Source organism: Oncorhynchus masou, unplaced genomic scaffold (assembly GCF_036934945.1).
Source record: "Oncorhynchus masou masou isolate Uvic2021 unplaced genomic scaffold, UVic_Omas_1.1 unplaced_scaffold_2682, whole genome shotgun sequence".
NCBI lineage: Eukaryota > Metazoa > Chordata > Actinopteri > Salmoniformes > Salmonidae > Oncorhynchus > Oncorhynchus masou.
This window is the reverse complement of record NW_027009116.1, coordinates 22,476-50,016: the sequence shown is the minus strand read 5'-3', so window position 1 is coordinate 50,016 and position 27,541 is coordinate 22,476. Positions and strand designations below refer to the sequence as shown.

The window sequence follows — 27,541 nt, the reverse complement described above, 5'->3', positions numbered from 1 at the left end:
TGCTGAGAGAGATACCAGGACCCCCCAACACTGTGGTAATGGTTGCTGAGAGAGATACCAGGACCCCCCCAACACTGTGGTAAAGGTTGCTGAGAGATACCTGGACCCCCCCACTGTGGTAATGGTTGCTGAGAGAGATACCTGGACCCCCCACTGTGGTAAAGGTTGCTGAGAGATACCAGGACCCCCAACACTGTGGTAATGGTTGCTGCGAGAGATACCTGGACCCCCACTGTGGTAATGGTTGCTGAGAGAGATACCTGGACCCCCCACTGTGGTAAAGGTTGCTGAGAGAGATACCTGGACCCCCCACTGTGGTAAAGGTTGCTGAGAGATACCAGGACCCCCCAACACTGTGGTAATGGTTGCTGAGAGATACTGGACCCCCCCCACTGTGGTAAAGGTTGCTGAGAGAGATACCTGGACACGCCTGTCGCACTGCAGTTCCTGATCCAGAAGAAGATGGGGTCTCACCAGGTGTGGTGGTGCAGTGTGGCCCTCCTCTGCGTTAGCACAGGAGTGCTAATAATAACAGGAGGTTGTCCTCTTGTGGGAAAACTGACAGGGTGAGAGACATGTCCCAAGCCAAAGGGGACATCACCGGCCCAGAGTAGTGGCCCAGAAGTAGATGGTAATGACAGAAGGAGTCCTGAGTCAAAGGGGTCAGTGCAGGCCCAGAGTAGTGGCCCAGAAGTAGATGGTAATGACAGAAGGAGTCCTGTGCATAAAGAACCAACACAGGCCTGTAGTAGTGGCCCAGAAGTAGATGGTAATGACATATGGAGTCCTGAGCATAAAGGACTAACACAGGCCTGTAGTAGTGGCCCAGAAGTAGATGGTAATGACAGAAGGAGTCCTGAGCATAAAGGACTAACACAGGCCTCTATTAGAGGCCCAGAAGTAGATGGTAATGACAGAAGGAGTCCTGAGCCAAAGGAACTAACACAGGCCTCTAGTAGTGGCCCAGAAGTAAATGGAAATGACAGAAGGAGTCCTGAGTCCAAGGGGTCAATGCAGGCCCAGAGTAGTGGCCCAGAAGTAGATGGTAATGACAGAAGGAGTCCTGAGCATAAAGGACTAACACAGGCCTCTATTAGAGGCCCAGAAGTAGATGGTAATGACATAAGGAGTCCTGAGCCAAAGGAACTAACACAGACCTCTAGTAGTGGCCCAGAAGTAGATGGTAATGACAGAAGGAGTCCTGAGCCAAAGGAACTAACACAGGCCTCTAGTAGTGGCCCAGAAGTAGATGGTAATGACATAAGGAGTCCTGAGCCAAAGGAACTAACACAGACCTCTAGTAGTGGCCCAGAAGTAGATGGTAATGACATAAGGAGTCCTGAGCCAAAGGAACTAACACAGACCTCTAGTAGTGGCCCAGAAGTAGATGGTAATGACATAAGGAGTCCTGAGCCAAAGGAACTAACACAGACCTGTAGTAGTGGCCCAGAAGTAAATGGAAATGACAGAAGGAGTCCTGAGCAAGAGGGACCAATGCAGACCTGTAGTAGTGGCCCAGAAGTAGATGGTAATGACAGAAGGAGTCCTGAGCAAGAGGGACCAACACAGGTCTGTAATAGTGGCCCAGAAGTAGATGGTAATGACAGAAGGAGTCCTGAGCAAGAAGGACCAACACAGGTCTGTAATAGTGGCCCAGAAGTAGATGGTAATGACAGGAGTCCTGAGAAAGAGGGACCAATGCAGACCTGTAGTAGTGGCCCAGAAGTAGATGGTAATGACAGAAGGAGTCCTGAGCAAGAAGGACCAACACAGGTCTGTAGTAGTGGCCCAGAAGTAGATGGTAATGACAGAAGGAGTCCTGAGAAAGAGGGACCAATGCAGACCTGTAATAATGGCCCAGAAGTAGATGATCATCGTAGAAGGACAGCCCTGCTGGAACCTCACAAACATGAGGACAATTTGTTCTTATCTAAAGCAGAAATGGTTGCCAACCTGCCCTCCAAAGAAAAGGACTGTTGGGTGTGTGGGATGGGTCCGGTTGAGGTAGGGGTGGCTTGCCCTTATGGGAGTCCCAATCGGAGTGAACTTTACTATAGCATTGGCAGGAAAAATACCTTTTTATACTACGACCAACAATGTTAAGGTATATAATCAACCCAATGCATCCTATTACTTGAGGCCTGGTAATGTCTCAATCCCGCCCATTTCAGTGGCTGGGGTGATGACTGCCCCTTGGTGTATTAGAGGATATGGAGATCACCATTTGGGTGAATTGAAATGTAATTGTACTATGAATCTTAATGGATCAAATGCTTGCAATTTAACAGTAATACAGGAGAATGGTCAGGCAGATAAGGAACCATTTAAAATGTGGGTTGACAAACATACAACTCTGAGAGGAGCCCCAAATGGCACCTATTGGCTGTGTGGTAAGATGGCTTACTATAGCCTGCCCTCGAACTGGGGAGGTACTTGTACTGTTGGGTTTGTGGTGACAGCTATGAGAACCGTTCCAAATAATCAGAGGGATCTGATGGCTCTGTTTAGAGACTACAAACTTCCTGGAATGAGGAGAGATAACGTCACTCACGCTGATGTCACTCACGCTCAGATACCTGCCTCCAGGTTCTTTGGTGTGTTTTTCTCTGGGTATGGAGTTGTATGTGCCCTAGACCAAATCCATGACATCTCTAGACACATAGAGAACATTGGCAATGCTAGTAGAAATGCCCTGGAACAATTGAATGGGGAACTAAAAAATTGCTTAAGTTAGCTCTGCAAACAAAGAGACTCTTGAATATCTTCTGGCAGGTCAAGGGGGCACTTGTGCAATCATTGGGGATGACTGTTGTATTTTTGTTCTCCCAGATCACTCTTCTAATGTGACTGATCTTGCAGAATACATTGCCACTGCGGCTTAGAAAAATCCCCAAAACCAGAGTGGATGCTTGCAACTTGGTTGGAATCCCTGTTTGGAAGTTGGGTTGCAGCGGTGGCTGGGCTGCAGCGTGTGTTTTATGCTTGGTTTGCCTGATTATTATTAACTATATATTATTATGTTTTATGTTTGGTTTGCCTGATTATTATTAACTATATATTATTATGTTTTATGCTTGGGTTGCCTGATTATTATTAACTATATATTCTTATGTTTTATGCTTGGTTTGCCTGATTATTATTAACTATATATTATTGTGTTTTATGCTTGGTTTGCCTGATTATTATTAACTATATATTATTATGTTTTATGCTTGGGTTGGATTATTATTAACTATATATTATTATGTTTTATGCTTGGTTTGCCTGATTATTATTAACTATATATTATTATGTTTTATGCTTGGTTTGCCTGATTATTATTAACTATATATTATTATGTTTTATGCTTGGTTTGCCTGATTATTATTAACTATATATTATTATGTTTTATGCTTGGTTTAACTGATTATTATTAATATATTATTGTGTTTTATGCTTGGTTTGCCTGATTATTATTAACTATATATTATTATGTTTTATGCTTGGTTTGCCTGATTATTATTAACAATATATTATTATTATGTTTTATGCTTGGTTTGCCTGATTATTATTAACTATATATTATTATGTTTTATGCTTGGTTTGACTGATTATTATTAACTATATATTATTATGTTTTATGCTTGGGTTGCATGATTATTATTAACTATATATTATTATGTTTTATGCTTGGTTTGCCTGATTATTATTAACTATATATTATTATGTTTTATGCTTGGTTTGCCTGATTATTATTAACTATATATTATTGTGTTTTATGCTTGGTTTGCATGATTATTATTAACTATATATTATTATGTTTTATGCTTGGTTTGCCTGATTATTATTAACTATATATTATTATGTTTTATGCTTGGTTTGCCTGATTATTATTAACTATATATTATTATGTTTTATGCTTGGTTTGCATGATTATTATTAACTATATATTATTATGTTTTATGCTTGGTTTGCATGATTATCATTAACTGTCGGGCTGTATCACCGCCTGGTACGGCAACTGCTCCGCCCACAACCGTAAGGCTCTCCAGAGGGTGGTGAAGTCTGCACAACGCATCACCAGGGGCAAACTACCTGTCCTCCAGGACACCTACACCACTCCAGGACACCTACACCACCTCCAGGACACCTACACCACAGGAAGGCCATAAAGATCATCAAGGACAACAACGACCCGAGCCACTGCCTGTTCACCCCGCTATCATCCAGAAGGCGAGGTCAGTACAGGTGCATCAAAGCAGGGACCGAGAGACTGAAAAACAGCTTCTATCTCAAGGCCATCAGACTGTTAAACAGCCACCACTAACATTGAGTGGCTGCTGCCAACACACTGACTCAACTACAGCCACTTTAATAATGGGAATTGATGGGAATTGATGTAAAATATATCACTAGCCACTTTAAACAATGCACTTTAATATAATGTTTACATACCCTTCATTACTCATCTCATATGTATACGTATATACTGTACTCTATATCATCTACTGCATCTTTATGTAAACATGTATCACTAGCCACTTTAACTATGCCACTTTGTTTATATACTCATCTCATATGTATATACTGTGCTCGATACCATCTACTGCATCTTGCCTATGCCGCTCTGTACCATCACTCATTCATATATCTTTATGTACATATTCTTTATCCCTTTACACTTGTGTGTATAAGGTAGTAGTTTTGGAATTGTTAGTTAGATTACTCGTTGGTTATTACTGCATTGTCGGAACTAGAAGCACAAGCATTTTGCTCCACTCACATTAATATCTGCTAACCATGTGTATGTGACAAATAAATTTGATTTGATTTGATATTGTCCTGCCAATAGCCCTGCTAACAGGCAAGTCTATTGGTCTGCTAATAGACAATTATATTGCTCTGCTAATAGCCCTGCTAATAGGCACGTCTTGGTCTGCTTATAGACAATGCTATTGTCTGCTAACAGCTCTGCTAATAGCAATTATATTGCTCTGCTAATAGGCATGTCACGTCAATTGGTCTGCTAATATTCTATTGTTCTGCTAACAGCACTGCTAATAGACAATTATATTGTTCTGCTAATAGCCCTGCTAATAGACAAGCACGCTAATAGACATTGGTCTGCTAACAGCACTGCTAATAGACAATTATATTGTTCTGCTAATAGCCCTGCTAATAGACAAGTCTATTGTTCTGCTAATAGACAATTTGATTGTTCTGCTAACAGCTCTGCTAATAGACAATTATATTGTTCTGCCAATAGCCCTGCTAATAGACACATCTAGTGTTATGCTAACGGTCCTGCAAATAGACAGGTATATTGTTATGCTAATAACCATGCTAATAGACAAGTCCATTGTTCTGCTAACAGCCCTGCTAATAGACAAGTCTATTGTTCTGCTAAAAGCCCTGCTAATAGACAAGTCCATTGTTCTGCTAACAGCCCTGCTAATAGACAAGTCTATTGTTCTGCTAATAGCCCTGCTAATATACAAGTCTATTGATCTGCTAATAGACAAGTCTATTGTTCTGCTAATAGACAAGTCCATTGTTCTACTAACAGTCCTGCTAATAGCCAAGTCTATTGTTCTGCTAATAGTCATAATGGAACTGTACTAGTATTTTCCAGTAAGCAACTTTACCTTCATTAGACAACCTTGTTCCAATATTTCTGTAATTCAGTGATATTGATTCCCATAGTAATTAATTATGTATCCATAACGAAATATACAGCTGCATTTTGAAAGAATATTTGTATCATTATCTTATTAAGGAAAGCATAAAGATGCTGATGAAGAAATACAGTACAGCTTTATAGGACATTTTGCGGTTGCATGAGGTCACCCACACGCCCTTTAAACATCAGGATAATGTAGCATTTCAAGCATTTTGAAGATAGAATCCGCCTCCATTTGGTTACTTGGCTGCAGTCTGACAAGTAAACACAGCCTGTAAATAGTGTAGAAACACAGCCTACAGTACATACTGTAGTAAACACAGCCTACAGTACATACTGTAGAAACACAGCCTGTACAGTACATACATACTGTAGTAAACACAGCCTACAGTACATACTGTAGTAAACACAGCCTACAGTACATACTGTAGTAAACACAGCCTACAGTACATACTGTAGTAAACACAGTACATACTGTAGTAAACAGTACATACTGTAGTAAACACAGCCTACAGTACATACTGTAGTAAACACAGTATACAGTACATACTGTAGTAAACACAGTCTACAGTACATACTGTAGTAAACACAGCCTACAGTACATACTGTAGTAAACACAGCCTACAGTACATATTGTAGTAAACACAGCCTACAGTACATACTGTAGTAAACATAGTCTACAGTACATACTGTAGTAAACACAGTCTACAGTACATACTGTAGTAAACACAGCCTACAGTACATACTGTAGTAAACACAGCCTACAGTACATATTGTAGCAAACACAGCCTACAGTACATACTGTAGTAAACATAGTCTACAGTACATACTGTAGTAAACACAGTCTACAGTACATACTCCAGTAAACACAGCCTACAGTACATGCTGTAGTAAACACAGCCTACAGTACATACTGTAGAAACAGCCTGCAGTACATACTGTAGTAAACACAGCCTACAGTACATACTGTAGTAAACACAGCCTACAGTACATACTGTAGTAAACACAGCCTACAGTACATACTGTAGTAAACACAGCCTACAGTACATACTGTAGTAAACACAGCCTACAGTACATACTGTAGTAAACACAGTATACAGTACATACTGTAGTAAACACAGTCTACAGTACATACTGTAGTAAACACAGCCTACAGTACATACTGTAGTAAACACAGCCTACAGTACATACTGTAGTAAACACAGCCTACAGTACATACTGTAGTAAACACAGCCTACAGTACATACTGTAGTAAACACAGCCTACAGTACATACTGTAGTAAACACAGCCTACAGTACATACTGTAGTAAACACAGCCTACAGTACATATTGTAGTAAACACAGCCTACAGTACATACTGTAGTAAACATAGTCTACAGTACATACTGTAGTAAACACAGTCTACAGTACATACTCCAGTAAACACAGCCTACAGTACATGCTGCAGTAAACACAGCCTACAGTACATACTGTAGAAACAGCCTGCAGTACATACTGTAGTAAACACAGCCTACAGTACATACTGTAGTAAACACAGCCTACAGTACATACTGTAGTAAACACAGCCTACAGTATATACTGTAGTAAACACAGCCTACAGTACATACTGTAGTAAACACAGCCTACAGTACATACTGTAGTAAACACAGTCTACAGTACATACTGTAGTAAACACAGCCTACAGTACATACTGTAGTAAACACAGCCTACAGTACATACTGTAGTAAACACAGCCTACAGTACATACTGTAGTAAACATAGTCTACAGTACATACTGTAGTAAACACAGTCTACAGTACATACTGTAGTAAACACAGCCTACAGTACATGCTGTAGTAAACACAGCCTACAGTACATACTGTAGAAACAGCCTGCAGTACATACTGTAGTAAACACAGCCTACAGTACATACTGTAGTAAACACAGCCTGCAGTACATACTATAGTAAACACAGCCTACAGTACATACTCTAGTAAACACAGCCTACAGTACATACTGTAGTAAACACAGCCTACAGTACATACTGTAGAAACAGCCTGCAGTACATACTGTAGTAAACACATCCTACAGTACATACTGTAGAAACAGCCTGCAGTACATACTGTAGTAAACACAGCCTACAGTACATACTGTAGTAAACACAGCCTACAGTACATACTGTAGTAAACACAGCCTACAGTACATACTTTAGTAAACACAGCCTACAGTACATACTGTAGTAAACACAGCCTACAGTACATACTTTAGTAAACACAGCCTACAGTACATACTGTAGTAAACACAGCCTACAGTACATACTGTAGTGAGCACAGCCTACAGTACATACTATAGTGAGCACAGCCTACAGTACATACTGTAGTAAACACAGCCTACAGTACATACTGTAGTGAGCACAGCCTACAGTACATACTGTAGTGAGCACAGCCTACAGTACATACTGTAGTGAGCACAGCCTACAGTACACACTGTAGTAAACACAGCCTACAGTACATACTGTAGTGAGCACAGCCTACAGTACATACTGTAGTGAGCACAGCCTACAGTACATACTGTAGTGAGCACAGCCTACAGTACATACTGTATAAACATGCCAGTACCGCCTGGCTCTGGACCAACGCATCAGCTGTCTCCTGTATTTCCAATGAGAATTTTCAAGCCGTCAATTCACTGATGAATGAAGATTATGAGCGATCAGCAAAGTCCATCTGTAATCTGCTGGCATCATGGCACATCAACATCACTCTAATCACAGTCAGAAGACAGTAGAAGAGTGGACTCATGGAAAGGCTCAGTAAGACATGTTACATATATATATATATAAACTGGAGTGGTCTTACTCCCAATCCAAAGGTTGCATGTTCAATTGTAGTGCTAGAAAGTTTTTTGAAGTATTTTTTAAAGCTTTTCCAAACCTTAATGCTAATCATAACCATTCGTAATTAATGCCTAAACGTACATTAAGTTTTAGTTTCACGTTTGCCGGGTTTGTCTGACAGCTAAAATATGGCAACACCTGGTGTTATTAAAACATGATGGTGTAATTCTGCTACTGCAGTTACACAACCTGGTGTTATTAAAACATCAAGCCATGATATGATTCTGTTACTGCAGAAACACCAAAGGGTGTTATTAAAACATCAAGCCATGGGGTAATTCTGCTACTGTATTACTAATATCATATATATAAACTGTTAAACCAGCTATAATGTTACCATACCCTACATTACTCATCTATATGTATATACTGTTAAACCAGCTATAATGTTACCATACCCTACATTACTAATCTCATATATGTATACTGTTAAACCAGCTATAATGTTACCATACACTACATTACTCATCTCATATGTATATTATGTTAAACCAGCTATAATGTTACCATACCCTACATTACTCATCTCATATGTATATACTGTTAAACCAGCTATAATGTTGCCATACCCTACATTACTCATCTCATATGTATATACTGTTAAACCAGCTATAATGTTGCCATACCCTACATTACTCATCTCATATGTATATACTGTTAAACCAGCTATAATGTTACCATACCCTACATTACTCATCTCATATGTATATACTGTTAAACCAGCTATAATGTTACCATACCCTACATTACTAATCTATATGTATATACTGTTAAACCAGCTATAATGTTACCATACCCTACATTACTCATCTCATATGTATATACTGTTAAACCTGCTATAATGTTGCTATACCCTACATTACTCATCTCATATGTATATACTGTTAAACCAGCTATAATGTTACCATACCCTACATTACTAATATATATGTATATACTGTTAAACCAGCTATAATGTTACTATACCCTACATTACTCATCTCATATGTATATACTGTTAAACCAGCTATAATGTTGCCATACCCTACATTACTCATCTCATATGTATATACTGTTAAACCAGCTATAATGTTACCATACCCTACATTGCTCATCTCATATGTATATACTCTTAAACCAGCTATAATGTTGCCATACCCTACATTACTCATCTCATATGTATATACTGTTAAACCAGCTATAATGTTACCATACCCTACATTATTCATCTCATATGTATATACTGTTAAACCAGCTATAATGTTGCCATACCCTACATTACTCATCTCATATGTATATATACTGTTAAACCAGCTATAATGTTACTATACCCTACATTACTAATCTATATGTATATACTGTTAAACCAGCTATAATGTTACCATACCCTACATTACTAATCTATATGTATATACTGTTAAACCAGCTATAATGTTACCATACCCTACATTACTAATCTCATATGTATATACTGTTAAACCAGCTATAATGTTACCATACCCTACATTACTAATCTATATGTATATACTGTTAAACCAGCTATAATGTTTCCATACCCTACATTACTCATCTCATATGTATATACTGTTAAACCAGCTATAATGTTACCATACCCTACATTACTAATCTATATGTATATACTGTTAAACCAGCTATAATGTTACCATACCCTACATTACTAATCTATATGTATATACTGTTAAACCAGCTATAATGTTACCATACCCTACATTACTCATCTCATATATATATACTGTTAAACCAGCTATAATGTTACCATACCCTACATTACTCATCTCATATATATATATACTGTTAAACCAGCTATAATGTTACCATACCCTACATTACTAATCTCATATGTATATACTGTTAAACCAGCTATAATGTTTTCATACCCTACATTACTAATCTATATGTATATACTGTTAAACCAGCTATAATGTTACCATACCCTACATTACTCATCTCATATATATATACTGTTAAACCAGCTATAATGTTACTATACCCTACATTACTAATCTATATGTATACACTGTTAAACCAGCTATAATGTTACCATACCCTACATTACTAATATATATGTATATACTGTTAAACCAGCTATAATGTTACCATACCCTACATTACTAATCTATATGTATATACTGTTAAACCAGCTATAATGTTACCATACCCTACATTACTCATCTCATATATATATACTGTTAAACCAGCTATAATGTTACCATACCCTACATTACTAATCTCATATGTATATACAGTTAAACCAGCTATAATGTTTCCATACCCTACATTACTAATCTATATGTATATACTGTTAAACCAGCTATAATGTTACCATACCCTACATTACTCATCTCATATATATATATACTGTTAAACCAGCTATAATGTTACTATACCCTACATTACTAATCTATATTTATACACTGTTAAACCAGCTATAATGTTACCATACCCTACATTACTATTATATATGTATATACTGTTAAACCAGCTATAATGTTACCATACCCTACATTACTAATATATATGTATATACTGTTAAACCAGCTATAATGTTACCATACCCTACATTACTAATCTATATGTATATACTGTTAAACCAGCTATAATGTTACCATACCCTACATTACTAATTTATATATATATATACTGTTAAACCAGCTATAATGTTATCATACCCTACATTACTAATCTATATGTATATACTGTTAAACCAGCTATAATGTTACCATACCCTACATTACTAATCTATATGTATATACTGTTAAACCAGCTATAATGTTACCATACCCTACATTACTAATCTATATGTATATACTGTTAAACCTGCTATAATGTTACCATACCTACATTACTAATCTATATGTAAATACTGTTAAACCAGCTATAATGTTACTGTAACGGTTCTTGTGGGGAAAGAGGGGCGGACTGGTGCCACAAACACAAAGACAGGAACAATCACCCACAAAACCCAACACAAAACAGGCTACCTAAATATGGTTCCCAATCAGAGACAATGACTAACACCTGCCTCTGATTGAGAACCATATCAGGCCTAACATAGAAATGGACAAACCAGACACACAACATAGAATGCCCACCCAGCTCACGTCCTGACCAACACTAAAACAAGGAAAACACACACGGACGATGGTCAGAACGTGACAGTACTGGTGCGGACTCCGAACGCACAACCTAAACCTATAGGGAGGGTCTGGCTGGGCATCTGTCCGTGGTGGCAGCTCTGGCGCTGGACGTGGACCCCACTCCATAATTGTCTTAGTCCCCCTCCTTAGCGTCCCTTGAGGGCGGTTCCGCCGCTAACCTTGGCCTAGGAACCCTAACAACGGGCCACACTGGACTGAGGGCAGCTCGGGACTGAGGGGCAGCTCGGGACTGAGAAGAAGCTCGGGACTGAGAAGAAGCTCGGGACTGAGAGGAAGCTCAGGCAGGTTGATGAATCGAGCAGATCCTGGCTGGCTGGTGGTTCCGGCAGATCCTGGCTGGCTGGCGGTTCCGGCAGATCCTGGCTGACTGGCGGTTCCGGCAGATCCTGGCTGACTGGAGGTTCTGGCAGATCCTGGCTGAATGGCGGAACCTGGCATAATGGCGGATCCTGGCTGACTGGCGGTTCCTGGCTGACTGGCAGTTCTGGCAGATCCTGGCTGAATGGCGGATCCTGGCTGACAGGCAGTTCTGGCGGATCCTGGCTGAATGGCGGATCCTGGCTGAATGGCGGATCCTGGCTGACAGGCAGTTCTGGCGGATCCTGGCTGAATGGCGGATCCTGGCTGAATGGCGGATCCTGGCTGAATGGCGGATCTGGAAGATCCTGGCAGACTGGTGGATCCTGGCTGACTGGCAGTTCTGGCAGATCCTGGCTGAATGGCGGATCTGGCGGCGCTGGGCAGACTGGCGACACTGGCGACGCTGGGCAGACTGGCGGCGCTGGGCAGACTGGTGGCGCTGGGCAGACTGGCGGCACTGGCGGCGCTGGGCAGACTGGCGGCGCTAGGCAGACTGGCGGCGCTGGGGAGACTGGCGGCACTGGCGGCGCTGGGCAGACTGGCGGCACTGGCGGCGCTGTGCAGACTGGCGGCACTGGCGGCGCTGGGCAGACTGGCGGCACTGGCGGCGCTGGGCAGACTGGCGGCACTGGCGGCGCTGTGCAGACTGGCGGCACTGGCGGCGCTGGGCAGACTGGCGGCACTGGCGGCGCTGGGCAGACTGGCGGCACTGGGCAGACTGGCGGCGCTGGGCAGACTGGCGGCGCTGGGCAGACTGGCGGCTCTGGAACAAAATGCAGCGTGGTTAGTTTTGTGCAACTTTAATAAAGATGAAAGTACGACAATCTACAAAACAAGAAACGTGCAAAAACCAAAACAGTCCTACTGGTGCCACCAACACAAAGACAGGAACAATCACCCACAAAACCCAACACGAAACAGGCTACCTAAATATGGAGACAATTACTAACACCTGCCTCTGATTGAGAACCATATCAGGCCTAACATAAAAATGGACAAACCAGACACACAACATAGAATGCCCACCCAGCTCACGTCCTGACCAACACTAAAACAAGGAAAACACACACGGACGATGGTCAGAACGTGACAGTTACCCTACATTACGAATCTCATATATATATATACTGTTAAACCAGCTATAATGTTACCATACCCTACATTACTCATCTCATATATATATATACTGTTAAACCAGCTATAATGTTACCATACATTACTCATCTCATATATATGTATATACTGTTAAACCAGCTATGATGTTACCATACCCTACATTACTCATCTCATATGTATATACTGTTAAACCAGCTATAATGTTACCATACCCTACATTACTAATCTATATGTATATACTGTTAAACCAGCTATAATGTTACCATACCCTACATTACTAATCTATATGTATATACTGTTAAACCAGCTATAATGCTACCATACCCTACATTACTCATCTATATGTATATACTGTTAAAACCAGCTATAATGTTACCATACCCTACATTACTCATCTCATATGTATATACTGTTAAACCAGCTATAATGCTACCCTACCCTACATTACTCATCTATATATATATATATATATATATATATATATATATATATATATATATATATATATATATATATATACTGTTAAACCAGCTATAATGTTACCATACCCTACATTACTCATCTATATATATATATATATATATATATATATATACTGTTAAACCAGCTATAATGTTACCATACCCTACATTACTCATCTCATATGTATATACTGTTAAACCAGCTATAATGTTACCATACCCTACATTACTCATCTCATATGTATATACTGTACTTCCAAGCATCTCAGTGGAACAAAGATGACTTCATTCCCCTTACAGAAGATGTAAAGAAACATCATACTCATCTCAGGGGTGTGGAAGATGAGCAGCTGTGAGAGAGCATCAGTGTGGAAGCATTTGCGAACATGTAAAGCACTAAAGAAGGTTCCGGAAAAGAGAATGGCCTTTTATGTAAAGGTCAGAGCTCTCAGAAACAGAGCATGGAAAGACATTAAAAACCTTGTGCACAATACAAACAGAAAAGGTTCTCTACAGCCAGTAAAAGAATAGCATGAAGCAGCCAGTAAAAGGCTAGCATGAAGCAGCCAGTAAAAGGCTAGCATGAAGCAGCCAGTAAAAGAATAGCATGAAGCAGCCAGTAAAAGGCTAGCATGAAGCAGCCAGTAAAAGAATAGCATGAAGCAGCCAGTAAAAGGCTAGCACTCTAAGCAGCCAGTAAAAGGCTAGCGTGAAGCAGCCTGTAAAAGGCTAGCATGAAGCAGCCAGTAAAAGACTAGCATGAAGCAGCCAGTAAAAGGCTAGCACGAAGCAGCCAGTAAAAGGCTAAAAGCGTGAAGCAGCCTGTAAAAGGCTAGCATGAAGCAGCCAGTAAAAGACTAGCATGAAGCAGACAGTAAAAGGCTAGCATGAAGCAGCCAGTAAAATGCTAGCGTGAAGCAGACAGTAAAAGGCTAGCATGAAGCAGCCAGTAAAAGACTAGCATGAAGCAGCCAGTAAAAGGCTAGCGTGAAGCAGCCAGTAAAATGCTAGCGTGAAGCACCCAGTAAAAGGCTAGCACGAAGGAGCCAGTAAAAGACTAGCATGAAGCAGACAGTAAATGGCTAGCATGAAGCAGCCAGTAAAATGCTAGCGTGAAGCACCCAGTAAAAGGCTAGCACGAAGGAGCCAGTAAAAGGCTAGCATGAATCAAATCAAATCAAATGTATTTATATAGCCCTTTGTACATCAGCTGATATCTCAAAGTGCTGTACAGAAACCCAGCCTAAAACCCCAAACAGCAAGCAATGCAAGTGTAGAAGCACGGTGGCTAGGAAAAACTCCCTAGAAAGGCCAAAACCTAGGAAGAAACCTAGAGAGGAACCAGGCTATGTGGGTGGCCAGTCCTCTTCTGGCTGTGCCGGGTGGAGATTATAACAGAACATGGCCAAGATGAAGCAGCCAGTAAAAGGCTAGCGTGACGCAGCCAGTAAAAGGCTAGCACGAAGCAGCCAGAAAAAGGCTAGCATGAAGCACCCAGTAAAAGGCTAGCATGAAGCAGCCTGTAAAAGGCTAGCATGAAGCAGCCAGTAAAAGGCTAGCGTGACGCAGCCAGTAAAAGGCTAGCATGAAGCAGCCAGTAAAAGGCTAGCACGAAGGAGCCAGAAAAAAGGCTAGCATGAAGCAGCCAGTAAAAGGCTAGCATGAAGCAGCCAGTAAAAGGCTAGCATGCGATGAAAATTGAAGTTCACACAGGTGAATGGGAGAGTTGTAAAATACTAAAAGCTTTGTGGACATGCAGGTCCTAGTTCCAACATGCAGGTACTAACTCCAACATGCAGGTACTAACTCCAACATGCAGGTCCAAGCTCCAACATGCAGGTCCTAGCTCCAACATGCAGGTCCTAGCTCCAACATGCAGTTACTAACTCCAACATGCAGATACTAACTCCAACATGCAGGTACTAACTCCAATATGCAGGTCCTAGTTCCAACATGAAGGTCCTAGTTCCAACATGCAGGTACTAACTCCAACCTGCAGGTACTGACTCCAACATGCAGGTACAAGCTCCAACATGCAGGTACTAACTCCAACATGCAGGTCCTAGTTCCAACATGCAGGTACTAACTCCAACATACAGGTACTAACTCCAACATGCAGGTCCTAGTTCCAACATGCAGGTTCAAGCTCCAACATGCAGGTTCAAGCTCCAACATGCAGGTCCAAGCTCCAACATGCAGGTCCTAGCTCCAACATGCAGGTCCTAGCTCCAACATGCAGTTCTAACTCCAAAATGCAGATACTAACTCCAGCATGCAGGTCCTAGTTGAGCTCGGTAGCTGGATCTGCTGAGTTTCTGCATTTTGTTGTTTTGTGGTGGAAAACTGAGTGTTTCCAGCATAACATGTCAACTCTGTTACCCATAGATAAAAAGGATAGACATGTTTTAGGAATTTAATTTGCATTCCTTTGCCACTTCCTGTTGCACACAACAGGCTTCCATTCCCCTTGTCTTTATCAGGTGTGAAGGTAAGACCCAGATGCAGACAACATCGAATTAACAACGGTTTAATAATGCAACAGGGGCCGGCAATAGGCAAGTCAAGGCAGGCAGGGGTCAGTAAACCAGAGGTTGGGCAACCGTACAGGACAGCAGGCAAGTCAAGGCAGGCAGGGGTCAGTAAACCAGAGGTTGGGCAACCGTACTGGACAGCAGGCAAGTCAAGGCAGGCAGGGGTCAGTAAACCAGAGGTTGGGCAACCGTACTGGACAGCAGGCAGGCTCAGGGTAGGCAGGGGTCAGTAAACCAGAGCTTGGGCAACCGTACTGGACAGCAGGCAGGCTCAGGGTATGCAGAGGTCAATGAACCAGAGGTTGGGCAACTGTACTGGACAGCAGGCAGGCTCAGGGTAGGCAGAGGTCAGTAAACCAGAGGTTGGGCAACCGTACTGGACAGCAGGCAGGCTCAGGGTAGGCAGAGGTCAATGAACCAGAGGTTGGGCAACTGTACTGGACAGCAGGCAGGCTCAGGGTAGGCAGAGGTCAGTAAACCAGAGGTTGGGCAACCGTACTGGACAGCAGGCAGGCTCAGGGTAGGCAGAGGTCAGTAAACCAGAGGTTGGGCAACCGTACTGGACAGCAGGCAGGCTCAGGGGAGGCAGAGGTCAATAATCAAGAGGTCGGGCAAAGGTACAGGTCCTTTGGCTTGGGGTCAGGCAGAGTGGTCAGGCAGGTGGGCTCAGAGTCAGGACAGGCAAGGGTCAAAACCAGGAGGGTGAGAAAAGAGAGACTGCAAAAAGTAGGAGCTGAGACAAAAACGCTGGTTGACCAACTGGCAACAGGCAAACAGAGAACACAGGTATAAATAGACCGGGGATAATGGGGAAGATGGGCAACACCTGGAGACAGGTGAAACAGATCAGGGTGTGACAGTCACAAGGGATTTATGCATGATTTAATATCAAACCCTGTTATTGTCAATCATTACTTTATTTGGAACTTAATAGGCACTTATCATAGTCATTTTTCCATTTAACCTTTTGAGATATGAAAACTGTTTTTTCTTTTTCAGTTATTAATTTGAATGTGTTCTTTATGACAGAATCTTAAAATGTAGGTGAAGTTTGAGTTATAAACTGGTAAAAATCTAGTGGCCAATCTTCATTGTAAAAGGCCCAACATGTTTCTGATAAGATTTCAGTTTCACTTGGATACAAATTTGATGTGGTTAAAATACTATCAGCTTTTATGATGCTGATAAAGAGGCACCTTAAAACTTCTTGCGACTAGCAATCCCGGATCCGGGAGCGTAATCATCGCCTGAAACGAATTAGCATAACACAGCGGACATAAATACCCCTAGAAACTTTTCCTATTCATGAAAATCGCAAATGAAATATATTCAAACACAAGCTTAGCCTTTTGTTAATCACACTGTCATCTCAAATTTTCAAAATATGCGTTTACAGCCAACGCTAGACAAGCATTTGTGTAAGTTTATCATGGCATAATGTTATGCTAGGCTCTGCTGGCAGCAGGCAACATTTTCACAAAAATAAGAAAAGCAACCAAATTAAATAATTTACCTTTGAAGAACTTCGGATGTTTTCACTCAGGAGACTCCCAGTTAGATAGCAAATGTTCCAAAAATATTATTTTTGAAGGCGAAATAGCTCCCGTTTGTTCATCATGTTTGGCTGAGAAATCGACCGGAAAATGCTACCACTACAACGCCAAACCTTTTTCAAAAGCTCCATAATATCAACAGAAACACGGCAAACGTTGTTTAGGATCCATCCTCAAGGTGTTTTTAACATATATATTCGATTATATATCCATCGAGGCAATTGGTTTCTCATAAGAAGCGATTGGAAAAATGGCTACCTCAGTATTTCACGGAAGATTTTCACGGAGACAGTAATCACGAATGACAAAAAGCAAATAAGAATAATTTCTCCTTTTAAGACGGGGATTCTTACTTTGGATCAAGTAGCTGAGAAAGTCTATTGGTCCACACCATCACTAAGTCATGTAAGAACTGTATGAATATACTTTTGTCCAATTTTATTATATATTTTTTTTTACATGCGCCTAAGTAATATGTTTTGTCCATTTTCAATATGATTTCATAGGAAGTCAAAAATGTAAATTTTGTAAAAAACTTCACACACCCTTAAAAAAGTGCTTTCTGGACCGTTTTTCGAAATTCTTTCAAATTTTGTGTCAATTACACACGTATAAGAACTGTATCAACATACTTTAGTTGTATTTTATTATCATAATTTAAAAAAAAGTTTTTACTTGTGCATAAGAAATATGATTTGTCCATTTACAATACGATTTCATAGGAAGTCAAAGTCAAAAGTCACTTTTTTGGGGGCCAAATGCCATAAGAAATTTGACATGCTCAAAAATCCTGCAGAAATGCAAAATTGACTGGCCTGATGAACTCGGGATAGCCGGGCAGTGATAGTTGTTCCTTTCTATCACTCGTTGTGTTGACTTCATCATGTCCATTTTGTGATGTTTTTTCACTGTTGAATCATATTGCAAGTGCACGTGCATTTGCAATATTGTTCAATGGGCATTTACCATATGAAATTTGACATGCTCAAAAATGCAAAATTGACTGGCCTGATGAACACAGGATGGCCGAGCAGTGATAGTTGCTCCTTTCCATCACTCGTTGTGTTGATTTCATCATGTCCATTTGGTGATGTTTTTTCACTATAGAATCATATTGCAAATGCACGTGCATTGTTGTGCAACTGGTAACCCAAAAATAAAAATATGGTTGTAAATGCATTTACCGGGACTCCTATTGTCCATGCCCGCTATGGGAGTACCCTACTATGGCCCTCTATCTATGGGGGCCGTCCTGAGTGCTTTATGGACTGTTTAAAATATTCTGATGGATACGCATTGTTGTGCAACTGGTGATTGAAAATAGGCACCTGGTAACCCAAAAATAAAAATATGGTTGTAAATGCATTTACCGGTCATTCTGATATTAATGCCCGCTATGGAAACACAGGATGGCCGGGCAGTTATAGTTGCTCCTTTCTATCACTCGTTGTGTTGACTTCATCATGTCCATTTTGTGATGTTTTTTCACTGTTGAATCATATTGCAAGTGCACGTGCATTTGCAATATTGTTCAATGGGCATTTACCATATGAAATTTGACATGCTCAAAAATGCAAAATTGACTGGCCTGATGAACACAGGATGGCCGAGCAGTGATAGTTGCTCCTTTCCATCACTCGTTGTGTTGATTTCATCATGTCCATTTGGTGATGTTTTTTCACTATAGAATCATATTGCAAATGCACGTGCATTGTTGTGCAACTGGTAACCCAAAAATAAAAATATGGTTGTAAATGCATTTACCGGGACTCCTATTGTCCATGCCCGCTATTGGAGTACCCTACTATGGCCCTCTATCTATGGGGGCCGTCCTGAGTGCTTTATGGACTGTTTAAAATATTCTGATGGATACGCATTGTTGTGCAACTGGTGATTGAAAATAGGCACCTGGTAACCCAAAAATAAAAATATGGTTGTAAATGCATTTACCGGTCATTCTGATATTAATGCCCGCTATGGAAACACAGGATGGCCGGGCAGTGATAGTTGTTCCTTTCCAACACTCGTTGTGTTGATTTCATCATGTCCATTTTGTGATGTTTTTTCACTATACAATCATATTGCAAGTGCACGTGCATTTGCAATATGGTTCAATGGGCATTTACCATATGAAATTTGACATGCTCAAAAATGCAAAATTGACTGGCCTGATGAACACAGGATGGCCGAGCAGTGATAGTTGTACCTTTCCATCACTCGTTGTGTTGATTTCATCATGTCCATTTGTTTATGTTTTCTCACTTTTGCAAAGTCACTGTGCATTTGAAATATGGTTCAATGGGCAGGTACCATCACGAATTTGTCATGCTATAAAAATCCTGCAGGAATGTGAAATTGACTGGCCCGATGAACTCGGGATGGCTGGGCAGTGATTCTGGTTCATCTCAATTGCTCGTTAGGGTTGATTTCAAAATGTCACTTTGGTGATGGTACCTCACTGTTTAAACATATTGCAACTGGACAAGAGTCACCAGCAAGTCACCATCCATCAGTCAATTACATATCATTCTGACACCAAACTGATACAAACTGACACCAAACCCACTTTTTCCAACTCGTTTAGTAGCAAACTATCACATACTTCAGAGCTGGCCCAAAATTCATAACGCCTTTGGTTCAAACCATAAAAAAAACATAAAACACGTAGTTACGTTCTAGCTGCGGGTCCATTTCTTATGTTACGTGTAGGCCTAGCTGAGGCGACCCCGAATCCCAAGTTTCGGCTCGATCGGTCATTCGGTGTCCGAGCAAAACCCTAATTGGTGCTGAAAATCCACTTTTTCCATGACTTGCTACGGGGTCCTTGAATGAGCTATCGGACAGAAACGTTGGGTTCCATCTCTATGTGCCGAGACGGTCGCAATGCACCTAGTCTTGTGTCTCTGAGACTTTTATAAATGTCGTCATTTTCATAATGGTCAAAATGAATTGAAGTCATTGCAAATGTACGAGGCTGTTTCACGGTCCGAGAACCTTCTAGAGCCACGTAACTCACCACGCACTATCGACCGGAGGTCTAGAACAGGATTCCAAAGTTTCGGAACTCTAGGTCTGACGGTTCTTTAAAAGTTCCAACAAGGTTAACTAATGCAGGCCGTGTATGTCTCTATGCACCCCAATGGGTCCCTACTTCCAAGCTGTGTCTGTGTGTGATTTAGTTTTCCTTTGAAATTTTACGGGAAAAATGACTGATTTACAGTTCATGGGGGTTGCCTTATCACATATATGAAGTTTTGGAAAAATCTGACTTTTTTAACCCTCGAAACAGCCCAAGAGACACTAATTATGGCACTTCCGGTTGGCACAGGAAGCTGTAAGTCAACACATATCCTCATCAGGGTATGCTTTTACAGAATCCTGAGTTTTAAGTCCTTACGTTAAGAACTGACTGATTTACACAGGGTTGAATGCACTGTCTATCAAACCCCAGGCAGGGTATGGATAAACACTTTTAGGGTGATTTTTACCACTTCCGGTTGGTCCAGGAAGCTTAGAATCAACACAGGTAGACCTCATACTGGCCTGATGGACTGTTACCAAAGACAGGTTCATACGGCATTCATAACCCATATAGGCTTCAGGTTGAATTTAGGGGTGCAGGTAATGTATTCCTATGTGGAGAGAAGTCAATGCAAACTCTTTGAAGTAAACACCTTCTTTTAACTATTAAGGGTTAATGCCACACGGTCAAGGTTAGGCTTGCACGGATCGGAAGGACCTTAGGAACATACCTGAGGTCGAATTGTGCTTCTCACCCTAACGGTTCTCTCACTGTCACCAAAAAGCAAATGACGTTGTGGGCAGGCTTCATTTTGGGCCTACTTTTCTAATGGACGCTGCGCTTAGACCGAGCGAGCTGCGGTCAAGCGGGATATCTCGTTGAACTCAGCACGGCCTAGAGATTATGTTTATGCCGTTGTCTGCTCTCTGTGTCTTTGAGCACCGCACTTTTTAACTCCATCCTTGCTGTGTGTGCGTGTGAGAGCTTTTCTTTGACATCTGTTGGGAGAAATGACTGATTTACAGTTCATGAGGGTTACCTACTCACACATATGAAGTTTAGGAAAGATTTGACTTTTTTAACCCTTCAAAACAGACAGTGTGACCCAATTAAAGGCACTTCCGGTTGGCACAGGAAGCTATAAGTAAACACATGTCTTGATTGACAGACACTTACAGAATCCTGAGTTTTAAGTCTTTAAGTTAAGAATTGACTGACCTACGATCTACACAGGGTTGAATGTAGTCATTTTCACCTTTGAAGGTTATGTACATCAAAACACCTTTTGGGTCAATTTAACCACTTCTGTTTGCTCCAGGAAGCTTAGAATCGACACAGGTAGACCTCATAGTGGTCTGATGGACTGTCATAGAAGACAGGTTCATTAGGCATTCATAACCCACATAGGCTTCAGGTTGAATTTAGAGGTGCAGGCAATGTACTCCTATGGGGAGAGAAGTCAATGCAAACTGTTTGATGTAAACACCTTAGGCTTGCACGGATCGGGAGGACCTTAGGAACGTGCCTGAGGTCGAATTGTGCTTCTCACCCTAACCGTTCTCTCACTGTCACCCAAAAGCAAATGACATTGAGGGCCAGCCTTCATTTTGGGCCTACTTTTCTAATGGTCGCTGTGCTTAGACCGAGCGAGCTACGGTCAAGTGGGGCATCTCGTTGAACTCGGCACAGCCTAGAGAATATGGAAATGCCATTGTAGGCTTTGTGTGCCTTTAATCACCGCACTTTGTCACTCCATCCTTGCTGTGTGTGTGTTTCTGTGTGTGTGTGTGTGTGTGTGAGAGAGAGAGCTTTTCTTTGACATCTGTTGGGAGAAATGACTGACTTACAGTTTATGGGGGTTGCCTAATCACACATATGAAGTTTTGAAAAGATCTGACCTTTTTAACCCTTGGAACCTGCCACTGTGACATCATTTAAGGCACTTCCGGTTGGCACAGGAAGCTATAAATAAACTCATATCCTGATTGGGGTATGCCTTTACAGAATCCTGAGTTTTAAGTCTTTACGTTAAGAACTGAGTTATTTACGGAGGGTTTAGTGAGTGTGTGTTATTTCAGAAAATCATAGAAAAATCACAGAAATCTCGCAGAGCTCCGCAGCACACTTTAAAAAGATTCGTAAGAACACCCCGCAACTGGATCTGTAACCGTTGGGAAAAAAACACCTATCCGTGAACATCACCAATCTGTCATCGTACGATTTCTCTTAAATGACGATAGATAAATGGCTGGTTCTTTTTTTATTGACACCGGAGGCTCCTTGACTTTCACGTGAAGTGGAAAAATAATTTCTCTATTTTCATTTTGGACCTTTAATCCCAGATAAATGGCCATAACTCAAAAACCGTTGAGGCCTAGACGCCATCTTGTTCGGGGCCAACTGCCCATTATGCCAAACCTACGCTCACCGAGTTTCGGCTTCGAAATATTTTCTGTTTTCGAGATAAGGCCCCGTCGTGAATCGTGATGTTTTGTCCAATAGCAATATGATTGCTTATGCCCTCTTGTGGGATATTCCGGGACAGCGAAAAAATGAACAAAATCGTATTATTTTTGTAAAACGGAAACCGAATGTCCGACAAAGTTCATTTGATGACTTCCTGGTAGGTCCGGCCCTGCCGCTCGGCCCGACGCCGTCCGCGAATTTTACAAACGATTTCGGACGTCTAGTAAGGGACCATACATTTGCAATATGGACTTTCTCACTAACCCTACAGCAACTGCCGAAATCTTCCCTTAAAGTATTTAAAGACTATCATAGGCTTCATTCAGTTTACTTTGGCCTACTCACTGAAATAGGCATGGAAGACCTGTTACCATTTAAACAAATGTTCCAGTCAAACATGTATCCCACCTTCATTACCTACTTGGGCCCTGCCGCCCACGTTGGCTTGCCTATCTACCACGAAACCATGATTCTAATAACCTCTGCGGTCGAAATAACTGTAAAGTACGTCGCCATCAACATGACTACAGCTACAATCGACCTGTTCACTACGTTCCTGCACCTAACCCACACAAAGTGTCAGAGCACAAGGGTAACAAAGGATTGAAGGATGATCAAAACGTAGACCAATGTTCTCCAGAAATTCCACTACATGAAGAACTAAAGCGAGAAACATTTGAGAAAAGGGTAAAAGATCGCCACAAGGACTAGACGGGGAATTACCGGACACCAGGTCCGCAGGAATTAACACCCATAGCAAGGACGTTAAAATTCAAATCTCTCCCGCTCTCATCCGAGACCCTATCCAGGGCTCGCTTGATCAAGAAACAAGCCACCGGGTTTTGTCTATAGACTCTGATACAAAGGTTGCGAAGAAAAAGGTCAAACGCTTCGTTAAAGCCAAGCCCACTCAAAATCTGAAAAGTCGATCTGCTTCCACCTTGAACAGAATTGACACATCACGTTGTTGCAAAGAACCACTCCACTTTGTGGGGAACATGTCCACTAAACACGAATTGAAACGACCATAGCTGGAAACAGTCCTGGAGGACTGCTTAACTTGTCATGTGCTAATTGATTCGGGTGCGACGATATCACTCATCTCTCAAACATTGTTGGATGATCTCAAAAGGACTTTGAAGCCAACTAAATGTTGGTTAAAAGTGGAACGATGACACACTACACTTCGAGGGGTCACTCAGACTACCTCGCCTCTCACATTGAGAGTCATGCTGAAACTACACTTCAAGGACGTATTGCTCATTCACCCTGTGTATGTTACCAGCCTCAAAACTGTAACCCTGCTACTTGGAGCAGACTTAATTAATCGGTTGCTCCCATTGATGGATTGGAAAACCAACCAGGTATGGTCACAGGCCACCGTGCCTTCTCTACCGACCACACTGTCTCCCCTAACGCTAGCTGCAACGCAGTCATTCACGAGGGGTATCTGTCGAAAGCACCCTTGGGAAAGAGACGTTTAGAAACATCTTGGGGCAGAATCCGATCCAAGGAGATATTACGATATCTCGACACATTCCATCAGCCAATCTGATTGACCATTCTTGTCATGATTTCGAGCCAGCTGTCTCTGTGAATGAGCAACTTCCCTCCTCCTTGCAGTCATGCAATACGGTAGTTGAGATGAACTTCTCTTGCCCTTCGGACACTTCCGCAAACACTGCGGCCGTCTCAGCAAGAAAAACATTGATACGCAGAGTATACTCTGCTTCCGATGACACACCTTACACTTTGTGGGGGACTGTCAACCCTTACAATGACACTAATGGCGTCAGTCCAGCAACTGACCCGGTGACTCCCACTGGTGAAACACTTTGCGATATCACAGACCAATATCCTCGTCTCAGTTCCCAGGTACTGAAGAGGTTGCCTCACGCGGACGCGGTGGGGACTGACAGAACTCGGCAGCCACTGAGGGTGCTGTAGAATGGAAATACTCTCATCATTATTCCCAGAACTGCTGAGTCATTTCTGAAGTCTGTCAACTGTAGCATGTCCAAACTGTTTGTGAAGTTAACAATGCCTTGTGTTTTTCCTTTGTGTTCATGTTCTCTGTGATGTCAGAATCTACATGTTCTCTGTGTCCGTTATAATCTCCATGTGCTCTGTGGTGTCAGAATCTCCATGTGCTGTGTGCTGTCTGAATCTCCATGTGCTCTGTGATGTCAGAATCTCCATGTGCTCTGTGATGTCTGAATCTCCATGTGCTCTGTGATGTCTGAATCTCCATGTGCTCTGTGGTGTCAGAATCTCCATGTGCTCTGTGGTGTCAGAATCTCCATGTGCTCTGTGGTGTCAGAATCTCCATGTTCTCTGTGGTGTCAGAATCTCCATGTTCTCTGTGGTGTCAGAATCTCCATGTGCTCTGTGATGTCAGAATCTCCATGTTCTCTGTGATGTCAGAATCTCCATGTGCTCTGTGCTGTCAGAATCTCCATGTTCTCTGTGCTGTCTTAATCTCCATGTTCTCTGTGCTGTCAGAATCTCCATGCGCTCTGTGCTGTCAGAATCTCCATGTTCTCTGTGCTGTCAGAATCTCCATGTTCTCTGTGCTGTCAGAATCTCCATGTTCTCTGTGCTGTCAGAATCTCCATGTGCTCTGTGTCCATCAGAATACAATTCTTACATGGACTCTGTGTGATGTCTTTGTCTAAAACGTTTACAGAATAGTGGCCTGAGGTAGTAAGTTCAAGGGTCACTGGTTGTTTAATCATCACTGCCTTGTCATTTGTTATGTCTAGTACAGCCCCTGTCCTCTTGATGGAAGCTTTGCTTAATACTAAGGGGATATCTGTAGGGACCACCTCTGTTTCAATGTGACACTTAGTCTGACCAATGTTTGCTGGTATCTTGACTCTCTTGGTAGAATGAACGGTTCTCCCATCTCTAAATTTGAAAGCTCTGTTGTTTGGTTTGTCAATCATATGTTGTACTTCTTTCATATTTAGTTCACAGCTATCAAGCCATTTCCTAAGGATTCAACTATAAAGATCTCAGTATCAACCACAGCAGACCCTAAGGATTCAACTATACAGATCTCAGTATCAACCACAGCAGACCCTAAGGATTCAACTATACAGATCTCAGTATCAACCACAGCAGACCCTAAGGATTCAACTATAAAGATCTCAGTATCAACCACAGCAGACCCTAAGGATTCAACTATACAGATCTCAGTATCAACCACAGCAGACCCTAAGGATTCAACTATACAGATCTCAGTATCAACCACAGCAGACCCTAAGGATTCAACTATACAGATCTCAGTATCAACCACAGCAGACCCTAAGGATTCAACTATACAGATCTCAGTATCAACCACAGCAGACCCTAAGGATTCAACTATACAGATCTCAGTATCAACCACAGCAGACCCTAAGGATTCAACTATAAAGATCTCAGTATCAACCACAGCAGACCCTAAGGATTCAACTATACAGATCTCAGTATCAACCACAGCAGACCCTAGTTCAACTAACAGATCTCAGTATCAACCACAGCAGACCCTAATGGTTCAACAAACAGATCTCAGTATCAACCACAGCAGACCCTAAGGATTCAACTATAAAGATCTCAGTATGAACCACAGCAGACCCTAAGGATTCAACTATACAGATCTCAGTATCAACCACAGCAGACCCTAATGATTTAGATGCAGATCTCATTATCAACCACAGCAGACCACTAAGGATGTCTATACAGATCTCAGTATCAACCACAGCAGACCCTAAGTTCAACTGGATAAGATGCAATGTCTGCTCAATCTCTGTGTTTATATTTTCCTCTGTTAGTTTAACTTGTTCGTTTTTATGAGGATAGTCTTTAACCCAGTGGTGCTTTGACAAATAGCACCTTTTGATCTCCTCCATACCTTTCCAGTGGATTTGTGTCGGACAATGGCGCACTCCCCTGGTTGTCTTGAGAATGTGACGTGTTGGTGCCTTTTCTCTGCTGCTCAGTGGAATATGCTGCGTCACTCACTAGAAAGCTAACACTGCATCCAGGAGAACCATGTCTCTACCATCCAGACAGACAGTATCTAGCAACTTGAAAGCTAACACTGCATCCAGGAGAACCATGTCTCTACCATCCAGACAGACAGTATCTAGCAACTAGAAAGCTAACACTGCATCCAGGAGAATCATGTCTCTACCATCCAGACAGACAGTATCTAGCAACTTGAAAGCTAACACTGCATCCAGGAGAACCATGTCTCTACCATCCAGGCAGGTGTGAATATGTCTCTTAGTAACTGTCAGAGTGTGAATGTCTCTAGTAACACTGCATCCAGGAATATGTCTCTCCCATCCAGTAACAC

At 41.7% G+C, this 27,541-nt stretch overlaps 1 protein-coding gene across 1 annotated transcript; it reads left to right on the top strand.

Annotated features, from left to right (window-relative positions):
• Positions 1-242: 242 nt before the first annotated feature.
• Positions 243-25,864, top strand: LOC135533815 (nascent polypeptide-associated complex subunit alpha, muscle-specific form-like). The gene is made up of 4 exons (XM_064961039.1): positions 243-323; positions 404-2,004; positions 25,497-25,621; positions 25,705-25,864. Exons 2-4 carry the CDS (start codon positions 1,012-1,014, stop codon positions 25,862-25,864), a joined length of 1,278 nt encoding a protein of 425 aa, XP_064817111.1. The 5' UTR covers positions 243-323; positions 404-1,011.
• The last annotated feature ends 1,677 nt before the right edge of the window (positions 25,865-27,541 follow it).